This window comes from Piliocolobus tephrosceles, unplaced genomic scaffold, assembly GCF_002776525.5.
Source record: "Piliocolobus tephrosceles isolate RC106 unplaced genomic scaffold, ASM277652v3 unscaffolded_714, whole genome shotgun sequence".
Taxonomy (NCBI): domain Eukaryota; kingdom Metazoa; phylum Chordata; class Mammalia; order Primates; family Cercopithecidae; genus Piliocolobus; species Piliocolobus tephrosceles.
In genome coordinates this window covers 24,483-36,082 of record NW_022334430.1, presented here as the reverse complement: position 1 = coordinate 36,082, position 11,600 = coordinate 24,483, and the positions used below count along the sequence as shown (strand labels likewise).

The 11,600-nt window shown below is 50.1% G+C and overlaps 1 protein-coding gene across 1 annotated transcript in view; it reads left to right on the top strand.

The window, feature by feature from the left end:
* Window positions 1-2,371: 2,371 nt before the first annotated feature.
* The window catches only part of LOC113220258, a gene marked incomplete at both ends in the record, with an annotated part of 33,547 nt that continues 24,318 nt past the window's right edge, over window positions 2,372-11,600 (top strand). Inside the window, 2 exons of the mRNA XM_026449125.1 lie at window positions 2,372-2,629; window positions 2,734-3,033. Of these exons, the coding sequence (XP_026304910.1) occupies window positions 2,372-2,629; window positions 2,734-3,033 (558 nt within the window). The remainder of the gene's footprint in view (window positions 2,630-2,733; window positions 3,034-11,600) is intronic.

Sequence of the window (11,600 nt, the reverse complement as noted above, 5' to 3'; positions counted from 1 at the left end):
GGCTGCAGTGCAGTGGTGCAATCTCTGCTCACTGCAAGCTCCACCTCCCAGGTTCAGGCCATTCTCCTGCCTCAGCCTCCTGACTAGCTGGGACTACAGGCGCACACCACCACACCCGCCTAATGTTTTTGTATTTTTAGTAGAGACGGGGTTCACCACGTTAGCCAGGATGGTCTCAATCTCCTTACCTCGTGATCTGCCCTCCTCAGCCTCCCAAAGTGTTGGGATTACAGGCATGAGCTACCAAGCCCGGCCTTGCTTAACTTTAAAACTCCAAACAGACCGGGCCCTGTGGCTCACGCCACTGCACTCCAGCCTGGGTGACAGAATGAGACTCCATCCTAAAACAAAACAAAACAAAACAAAACAAAACAAAACAAAAAAACTCCAAAGAAACACTAGGACAGGATCCCCTAAGCTTTTGGAAATGTTTTTAGTAATTCACAAATTGAAGTGACAACATTTAGAAGTCAATCTCTGTATCCAGACATTATTTATTGACACTTCGCTTTATACACATGCTTGCTTGGGGTCACTATAGTTAGCTTCTTTACTCTTGGTTAATATTATGTTTAACATACTTAAAAAATATTTCCATTTGCAATTCTGAGCAATTTTAAAACAAATCACTGAAGTCGTGTAAGTTTATGTCAAAATTACTTGGTTTCCAGCCCAAGTAAAGAGTGGCCCCAACCTTTTTGGTACCAGGGACTAGTTTCATGGAAGACAGTTTTTCCATGGACCTGGGGGTAGCGAGTGATGGCTTGGGGATGAAATTGTTCCATCTCAGATCGACATTAGAGTCTTATAAGGAGTGTACTACCTAGATATCTCACATGCATAGTTCACTGTAGGATTGAAGCCCGTATCAGAATCTAATGCCGCCACTGATCTGACCTGAGGCGCAGCTCAGGCAGTAATGTTCCCTGGCCTGCCTTAGCCCAGTTCCTAACAGGCCACTGACAGGTACTGGTCCAAGGCCTGGGGGTTGGGGACCCCTGAAGTAAAGCATTGTCATGGCTAAAACCTACAGGTAGGGTCAGCTACATAGTTTGTGAGACTTCATGCAAAATGAAAATTCAGGGAAACTTGTTCAAAAATTGTGAAGAGTTTCAGGATGGTGATGGCAGAACAGGCCTTTTAAGAGTGCGACTGTACCATTGTACAGCTTGTATGTCCACGAAACTGGCTCTGCCTATAGAACCTTTTGAACAAGATGACCCTGATTTTCTAATTCGCTGAGAAACACAACAAGGCCAATTAATTCGACTGGCCTTCCTGATTTAAGCTATGTGAAGAAATACACATGGAAGATGATGTACTTGAAAAGCACTCATACTAGGATAGCTGCAGATGGCTGTCACTGCAATTTGTTAACAGGCAGATCTCAAAATTGCAGAGTGGAACCTGTGTATAAGAATAGGGGAAAGAGTGGGAAAGTGCAAAACAACTATACAGGCTTTGTGCAAAGAGAATTCGGGCCTTCCGATGTAGCTTTGGGTAGAGCGAGTGCATCTAGATACCCTGACTGTGTTTAGCTGGGTGCTTATGGAGATCCTATGTTTTCGAAGGTGAAAGCGCAATTGGGTAGGAGACGGTGGAGATGTCACAGCAAAGGAACAGCAGTCAGTTGTTGTCCAATCGAATAGGAGTGTGCCTGGGTCTTTTTTCTCTGGGTTCTCCTACCTGCACGGGGACTGTCACTTCCTGATGGAGTTCAGGGGAGTGTAGAGCTTTGTCACAGGTTGTGTCTTATCAATGCCTCCTGTCTTTCTGTGGCAGGATCCTGGCTGGGGAGGGAGAATTCCTGTGCTGAGAGAACACTAGAAAAAACGACAGGAGAGGCGGGAGCAGCCATTCCAAAGCTAAAAAACCTGAGTCAAGGGGCTCGGGACAAATCATGGGGAAAAAAAGAGATTAAGACGCAAGTCTATTTAGAATAAATCACTCACTTTGGGCGTGCAAGGCTTACTAGAAAAACAGACACCTGAGGAAACAAGGCGTGTGGACCTAAAGGTGGTTAGCTATGCACTGAGACTGTCTCCAGGGAAAACAGTGCGGGAAGGAAGGGAGGGAGGGAGGGATGCGGGAAGGACGGAAGAAATGCAGGAGGGCGAGAAGGAGCAATATGTCTCCGGGACACCGTAGGGCAAATGTCCACGCTCCCCTCCCCGTCTGCCTTACTGCCATTTCAGTTTTCTTCCCTTCTTTCCACTACCTGGGCAAAGGGAATTCGAATATGTGAAAGCGTTGGAAAAGCCTGGACTCAGGGGAGGTCGGGGAGAAAACAGGCCACTTAGGGGCGCGGGGTCAATCCCCAGGCAGGTGGGACGCCCCTGGGGGTCCTGAGGCCTCTTCCCTCCTGCTGAAGGGAGCAACCCTTCTGGCAGGCCTGGACCTGCTCACACCTGACGTTTACCTGGACGGAGGGGGGAGGTGGGAGGGGCAGGAAGCGGTTGGTGCGGACGGGAAAGGCGCCTGCGTGGGAGCCCGGCCCCTCGAGACCCGCGCGGCGTGGAAAGCCGCTCTGCGTCGCCCTACCCCGGAGCGCCGGAGCTCGCAGCCCCCGAGACCGGCCCACGGGCCCTGCGCCCGGCCCCCCTGTCACTCATACGCCTTCCAGCCAATGGTGCGGCCGCCTGTCCCCCTCACCCCGCCCCTCGAGGGCGAGCTGGGAGGGAGGTCGGATGGGAGGGTCCCGCGGTAGTTGAAGGATTGAACTTTCCGGCTTAGTCGCAGCAGCTGCCTGGTCCCCAGCAGTGCAGCCCCGGCGCGGAGCAGGGAGCCTCGGCCCGCGCCCGACGCCCTCCTCCACGACCTGCAGCCATGGTGCTCGGGGTGCCCAGCGCTGTCCTGACCCTCTGCCTCTGGCTGGCGGCCTCCAGGGGCTGCCTGGCGGCCGGCCCCGGCGCGGTTGCTGCGCGACGGCTGGACGAGTCGCTGTCTGCCGGGAGCGTCCAGCGCGCCCGCTGCGCCTCCAGGTGCCTGAGCCTGCAGATCACTCGCATCTCCGCCTTCTTCCAGCACTTCCAGGTACCGGGAGGCCCCCGCCCGCCCGGGGTTATTTCTGGGGCTGAGGCTGCGGCTGCGGCCGCGGCGGGGGCGCACCGGGGCGCGCGCCTCCCAGCCTAGGCGCGCAAAGTTCTCGGCCAGCGCCGCGGGCTGATCCTGGCTTCCCCTGGGCGTGGATCTTACAGTCGAGGTGCTGGAACCGTCCTTTCCAGCCTCTTCCCGGCTTCCGAAACGAAAAAGAAGCCCGAGGCATCTTGTCCCAACTCCCTCCTTCCCAGCGGGAAACCAAAGGCGATTTCCTTGGGGAGGGAGAGTCATGAATGCCGAGGGTGGGTGTGTGGATGTGGCTGTTTCCCGGGAATTGAGTGCGCAAGACTCCGAGCGGGTGGCGACTCCTGCGAAGAGCCCCAGGAGCTCCGGGGCACTGGCAGGGAGTGCGGGAGGCGCGCCCGGCTGCGCCCGGGGACCTCGCCTCGAGCCCCAGCCCCGCAGGTGCCCGCCGGCCGACACTTTGTCTCTTTTGAACGATGGTTTTCACCCTCTGCGGGCTCAGAGCTCGCTGCCCACCCTTGGAGCCCCAGCCAGGGGACTTGTGCCAAGTCGTGTTCCAGGGTGCGTGTATACGCGTGTTGCGGGTGCGGGTGGCTGTGTGCGCCTCAATTCGGAACCCCAAATATTCAAGGTCTTGCTCTGGACTACGGTAGAGCGTCAGGGAAGAAGTGCCGGGGACAGGGGATTTGGCGGGGCCGTGTTTGGATACTCCGCAACGAGTCCGGAGGGCACCGTCCGCCAAACCCCGTACGTAGGTTCTTTGAGGATGGGGGAGTGTGGGTGTGCGCGCGCGCGCGCGCTTGTGTGGGAGGCTCCGGGAGCCGCGCGCTTGGCTCCCGGGTTGCCGGGACTCTGCCCTGTGGCGCGGACCCCCGGGACTTGCGCGGAGGCTTCGGGTGCAGGTGGGCGCAAGAGAGCAGGTTCGGGACTCAGCGGGAGCGAGTGCAGCTGCTGCCTCTATCAGCCCTGTCGAGCGCGCAAGCTCTGAAATCCTCCACTTACTTTGAACCTCTCTCATCCTTCTCTCCTTCTCATTATCGCTTCTATCCCTAGGTGCCCACCTGTTCCAAGTTCCCAATTTTTCGCCTCAGGGAAACTCTGGAGGGACTAAAAGGGGAAGTGGGGACTGGGCGGGACTGGAAGCCAACCCTTGGCTCTTAAACTGGGCGCCCCTCCTGCCGGCAGGGTCAAGGGGCGGAGGGTCCCCCTAGGGGCCCTGGGAATTAAGCTGCCAGAGGAGGCTATATTAATACAGGTGGAGAGTGGAAGTGATTCCACTTAGCCCTCGGGGATGATCTTGAACCGGCTGGTGAAGCTGGTGAAGCTGGTGAAGCTGTGCGGTTGAGTTTGTTCTAAGTCGTAGAAGCAGCATCTCGTGGGTGTCAGAGAAATGGGCACGCTCTGCAGTCCTCCTGCGTCTTCAGGGAATGGAAGACCCAGTGCTCACCTCCTGTGGTGAAATTACTCAGACATCCTGGACAGAGCCGGGAGAGGGCCGGTCCCCAGGCACCTGGTTTCCAGCTCTCCGCGTCCTACCCTGAATGTCACTCTCCTAAGAAGATGCCATCCTATTGTTTGAAACAACAGAAAACAACGAAACGGAGCAGCCTATTCCTAGGGAGAAAGAGTACCTTTTTTTTTCTTTTTATTGAATTGTCAGTGCTGTAATTTATTTGTTTTACAGTTTCAGTGGCTAAAGCAGCAGCTTAGATGAAGCCAGTTCCCGTGAAAGGCTTTTCTTGTGGTCTCCTTGGCATGATTTCTCTTTGGAAGAAAAACTGCTGACAGAATGCACATTGCTAGACAGTCCTGATTACATTTTAATTAGCTGGGAGTGAAATAAGCTGCAAATTACTCAGTTAAGACTTAATAAGTGCTGTGTTTGTAATCAATTGCAAAGCCATTCTGGGAGCCTTAACCCTAACCTGGTAATGCCCATCTGATTTATCTAAATTGCAGGGATTAAGCTTTTTTAAGATCTGAAAAGACAGCAACACATTCTCCTTATAAAACCCCAAGCTTCCCTGTTCCCCACCGCTTGCCATATATATATATATATAATTAGAAGGAAGATGGGCCGGGCGCAGTGGCTCATGCCTGTAATCCCTGCACTTTGGGAGGCCAAGGCGGACGGATCATTTGAGGTCCGGAGTTCGAGACCAGCCTGGCCAACGTGAAATCCCGTCTCTACAAAAAATTAGCCTGGTGTAGTGGCGCATGCTTGTAGTCCCAGCTACTCAGGAGGCTGAGGCAGGAGAATCCTTGAACCTGGGAGGCAGTGGTTGCAGTGAGCCGAGATCACACCACTGCACTCCAGCCTGGGTGACAGAGCAAGACTCTGTCTCAAAAAAAAAAAAAAAAAAAAGAAGGAAGGAAGAGAAATCAGTCTACAGACAACTCATGACACTGCATGTGGTGGTGTTTTTTTTTTTTTTTTAAGTCTCGCTCTATCTCCGGGGCTGGAGTGCAGTGGCCGGATCTCAGCTCACTGCAAGCTCCGCCTCCCAGGTTTTATGCCATTCTCCTGCCTCAGCCTCCTCAGTAGCTGGGACTACAGGCGCCCGCCACCTCGCCCGGCTAGATTTTTGTATTTTTTTAGTAGAGACGGGGTTTCACCGTGTTAGCCAGGATGGTCTCGATCTCCTGACCTCGTGATCCGCCCGTCTCGGCCTCCCAAAGTGCTGGGATTACAGGCTTGAGCCACCGCGCCCGGCCTGCATGTGGTGTTTATTAGTTTATTTATAAAGTCTGGGCTACAGGAAGTCTTAGGAAGAGCTCTTTCCTAAAGGGTCACCACCCCCCCCACCCCCCACCCCCACCCCCCCCAACTTCTGCTAATGAGCCCACCCATAAAGCTGTCCCTGGAGCAGGTGCCTGGCCTCCAGCCTGGATGCCCGCCAGGCATGTGGAATCTCAAATATGAAAGATGTCAGGCCTTGCCTCAGGAGAACGCAATCTATGCACTCATGGGGTAGGCAGTGACGCAGATTCCCTGGGGCAGTGACCTGCTGTCACAGGCCTGCAGAGGAAGCTGTTGTCTCATAGTCTGTGTCCCAGTCCTACACTGTCCCAGTCCTTCAGCAACAAGACTCCCAGTCCCCACTGTCCTACACTGCCCAGTCCTTCAGCAACAAGACAGAAAAGCGGTGGGTAGATGTTCGCACCTGACACCTCCAGGTCTGCAGGCTGCTTCTGCCCCACCTGCACAGTGGCTGTCAACCATGCCCAAAAACACAAGGGACTCAGTACTGAGGCATGGGCGTGGGAATGCAGGCCAGGGGTACCTGAGTAACCCGGCACTGCTCTGACCTGGAAAGGAAGAAAGGAAGATGGGATGGAAACCCCATCATTTCACTACTGAATGCTGCCCTTCATTCACGAAAAGAAACAGTGCATGTTACCATCTCCTGAAATGTCAGTATCTGGCTCCAGGATGCTTTGTCCAGGGCATTTGGCACAGAGCTATTTCAGGCTCACAAATAGAATACATAAGTGCAGTTAGCAAAGTGAAGAGGAGCTATGGGTCTGTGAGGTATGGAGCAGGGAAGTGGGCTTTGGGACTGGGCAGATCTGCTCTACACCCAGGCTCTGCTGTTCGCAGATGGGTAGCTTGGGTGCATCACACCACCTTCCTGAATGTCCACCCTTCATATGCCCCGTGGGGGAGAGAAGCACCTGCCCTGCAAGATGCAATCAGGATGCAAAACATGTTGGGGTAATGCATGTGATGGTAATACAGCAGCTAGCCCTACCCGGAAGATTACTAAGGAGCAGCCACTCTTCTGGGTGTTTTACACGTACTATTCTGTTAATCCCCACAACACTCGTAGAAGGCAGCTACTAAATTGGAGAAGAACTCAGAGATCTTGAAAAGTTGGCTCATCACACAGTTCATTGACGATTTAGCTGGGTTATCGGTGAGGATGGCTTCTAGTTTTTGGTTTTGTTTCTATTTTTAAGATTTTGTTGGTTAGCTGGATAATGTACTTCAGGACTGACTACCTCATTTTCAGGGCCTGGTGCAAAATAAAAACATGGGGCCTCTTACTCAGCAAGAGAAAAAGCGTTCAAGGAAATAAGATATAAAACGTTTTCCTTTCTTCTGCCACTTGCTTCTCTTAACTAGTCATGGTGTTTTAAATTTCCTATTCCATGTCGTTCTCAGTAAAGAAAATTTAAAAGTTTAATTATTAGCATGACACTAACTCTTCTTTATATTGTGCAATGCCAGTTTTACATGCAAATATCAGAGCACTTAATTCCTGGAGAGAGCCCTGAAATGGCCAGAGGGTCCAACAGGCCAGACTCGGGAATGGTGGAAGCAGGAAGAGAAGGCTCCCCCAAGGCCTTGGGCTTAGACACATGTGCTCAGGCATGACGCTGGCCAGGTCCCCTCTTTTGCATGCTGCTGCACCCAGGGATTGTACTCTTGCCTGGCACACGTCCTCTGGAAGTTGAGCCAGGTGCTTCCCCTTCGTAGGCCAGCTCCTCCTGCCCCCAGCAGATGGGCAGCTCCCAGGTGTATTGCAATCTCCTCAATGGGTGTGCCATTCCAGTGTCTCAGAATTGGGCTGGCCACCCACCAAACACGCCGTGATGCTACTAGTATGGAATGGGGACAGACATAACTGTCCCCCCATGGGACACTGTAGGACATGCATATGGCCAACCCTGATCTTCCCTACACCCATGCCCAGGTTCCTGCAGGGATCATAGTGGGCAGGGATCATGTGATGGGAGGTGGTGAGCAGAAGGCCAGTGGGGCCTGGGGTGCCGGTGATGGGGGAATGGGGTGGTGAGAACCTGTCCTGGAGAGGTGAGGGTGCGGTGGGAGTCAGGATCGGTTGTAAGCTGACATGTCCACTCTCCAGTGAGTACTGCAGTGTGCTATTGACTCTTACATACAAAACTCAAACTCAGAGAATTTCAGCATGGCCATTGCAGAGCATACCCCAAGCCTAGGTCCTCTTGTGAGCATGGAGTGGACTGCACTGGTCATACGTCTGTGAAACTGACCTTGTTTGCTTTGTTTGTATGTCAAGGATGCAGCCATCTGGGGAAGTTTAAACCTACTTTAATGTGGCAGTTCCTCCTCGGGTCACCTGTAATGTTAAAGGGTACGATGCTAACATATGCTCCCTTAGGGAGAAACATCTCTCCTTTTATGTTCTCATCTTCCCGAGAAGATTAAAGAAGCAGGAAAGGAGGGAGGTGGTGCCTGAGATAAGCCCTGTCTCTTTATAGGTGACTCTGTATGCATTTGAGAGTGACTTCATGCCTTATGCTTCATCTTGGACACTCCTGCTCCTCTGACCTCCCCTGGGTCTGCCCATGATGGCACAGGTGTAGCGGAGTCTTGAGCTCTACACATAATAAGTTCCGTAAGCATGGGCAGGCTTGGGACCTGCCATTGGCAATCTCAGCATCGGCAGGCCTGGAACCTGCTCTTTCTCTGCCTGTGTTTTCTCAATGGAGGCTCAAGAGAGTAGGGTTTGAGGAAAAGTAGTAGTCCGTGGGCAAGTGAGGCGAGGTGTGTGTGTATGTGTCTGTGTCTTTGCCAGATTTCAGAATGCCCAGGGAGAAAGTGGATGGGATCCTGCTGGAAGACAAATAGCAGGTTGCCAGCAGCTTGGCCCTGGGGTTCCAGAATTGTACTGATGTTAAGAGATTTTTCCTTAATGGGACATTATTCACCCTATAAAGTACCACTGATAGACTCCCTTCGGTAGCCGATTAGAGATCACAGGCTCTTCCTAGCAGTAATTGGAAGCTGTTTGTTTTGGCAAAAAGGAGAATGAAGCTGGTGATGAGATCATTCCACTTAGAGGACCAGCCTCTCCTCCAAGAAAAGTAAACAAACAAGTAGTGCATCAAGACCCCAGCAGCTACAAATCAGCCCCAGGCTCACAGATTTCAGAGGAACGGATTTTATGGTGCTCATACCCAGCCTATAATGTGTCCCTTTGCCCTGTGCTGAGTTTTCAGTTATACTGCAGGATGGCCAGGCATTTAGAGAGCCGCTGGCAGAGACACAGCTCGATGCAGTTTGGTCTTGATGTTTCCTGGTCTTGAGTTATTGGCTCTCTGGCTGCATTTCTAACATGTTCCAACTTTGACCCAAAAGAAACCTTATGCTATTCATTGCAATTTTTTGTGTTTTTAATATGGTACTTCTCTTTGAACATGATTTAAAACTCTACCTTATTGTGACTGTAATAGAACATTTAAAAACAATAGAAAATACACTTACTAACTTGTTTATTTCTTCATGCAGTATATCAAATATATATATATATATCAGATATATATCTCTGTGTATATATATATACTTGTGTATATATATGATATTATTTATGCACATGTGTGTATTTGGACCCCTAAATTGAAAAGGTAATATTGTTGGTGCAAGTGTTCCCACTTTAAAAAATGTAATCATAAATTTGGAGGTTATCATATTTATTCAAAATAAATTCACCACCTTTCATGTTCTAACCTACCAGGTATGTTTCAGTGAGTGAGTATAAAATGTTGGGGTTAAGGTAGAGAGACTTATGAAAGTGTTAAGGGGCACTGCTTATATTAGGTCAGAAATGGAGAAGTTCCAATGGATTACTTGGTATTGCTGTCCAGAAAGGGAGGTTTGGGGCAACAATTAATGAAGCATATCTATATTATCAAAAGGCATTTTTATTTATGAAATAGGAACAGAAATAACTGAAAATGCCTCTTTGCAATGCCTTGTGTAAAGTGTAGAATAACGTAATTCCTGGGCATCATCTAAGCTCACAGAAGTCAGCTACCTTTCAACCTTTCCATTTAACTTACCCTGGGCTCCATATTTTGAAAGCAGGTTGCCTATCAACATATGGCATTTATTAAGTATGACCTAGTTTTTCCTCTTTACATTAATCCAAGATATCCATAACTCTTTCAAGCTTTAGATTAGCATTAGGTTGCCGCCATGACCAGAACTGATTGATAAAATGAATAGTCATGACATTTTAGTTCTCTTTGCACCATCATCTTAGGAAAATGTGTCATTTTGGGGAGTTTTCTGAAATATTTTAAAAGAGGTGATAGACACCAATTCCTTCTCCAGTCGATGCAGTTGTTGACCTCTTTCTTGCCTCTCACCCCACCATCTCCCGGCTCCTGTATCAGCTGCTAATGGCTTACAGCTGCTTCCTTTTAAGGGACTAACCTTTGGCCGATGGGCACCATGTTGCTTGCAAGGTCATGCATCCTCCTCCCTTGATGTGGGCAGACCATGGCAATTGGCTCTCCGCTCAGGGGATATGGGAGGTCAGCCACCTGCTGGAATCAGCTCTGTAATGCAATTCATGCCCAAAAGCATTGCATGGGATCAGGCTCATGCAGGGCTCAGGCTGAGATCCCATCCCCACACAGGTTTTATCTCTGCCTTCTCCTGCCTCCTCTCTTCCCTCTTCTACTGAGAGCTTCTCTCCCTGCCCCAATATTACCCCATGTCTGAGAAACCCCATTTCAACCTCTGCTTCTAGGAAACCCAGTCTAAACACCTCCCTTCAGAAACACTTGGTCCAATTCAACACTTTTGTTTTTTCTGATCAGACAACTCGATTCTTATAGAAATGGCCTGTTCAAGCTAGTAAGTAGAAGAAGTAAAAATACAACCTAGCTTTTACACTCTCAGCTAAGACTTCATTTATTATCCTTTAAAAAATTGAGAGGGAATACAAAGTTTAAACATCATTTTATTTTATTTTATTTTTATTTATTTATTTTTTTTCAGACGGAGTGTCTGTCACCCAGGCTGGAGTGCAGTGGCACGAACTTGGCTCACTGCAAGCTCCGCCTCCCGGGTTCACACCATTCTCCTGCCTCAGCCTCCCGAATAGCCGGGACTACAGGCCCCCGCCACCACGCCTGGCTAATTTTTTCTATTTTTTAGTAGAGACGGGGTTTCACCGTGTTATCCAGGATGGTCTCGATCTTCTGACGTCATTATCCACCCGCCTCGGCCTCCCAAAGTGCTGGGATTACAGGCGTGAGCCACCGTGCCTGGCCTAAATATAATTTTAAATAAAGAAACAGATTCAGAAGATTTTCTGTTACTTGAATTTAGTTTCTAGCTCCTGATGACTTCAGTAAAACGATTTCGATTCTTGGACCTAGTAGGTAAGCACATCGTGTTCCCTCATTGTTGAGAATTCAATGAAATGTGAAAATATGCACTGTTCAGGCAAGCTTGAAATAGCGGTAGGGTAGGTGGGCAGTAGCTGGAGTGAGAGGACATCATTAACGACAGTACTACATGGCAGGTCTAGGAAGAAGGCAAGGGAGCCCCAATATTTCAGGTGTCAGCCAATATTGGATTTACTCAGCATGCAACCAGAGGAGCTATACCCCCAAAAAGCTGCCTCCTCCAGGACGTGCAATCCTTTGTATATTTTAAAAATGTAATTTATGTATGGTTTCAAAGAGGTGAGGGGAGAAATTTTCCCTGATGGTAAAGAGGGTTGGATAAAAATAGTTATCCTTATCAGCCAATATGTAAA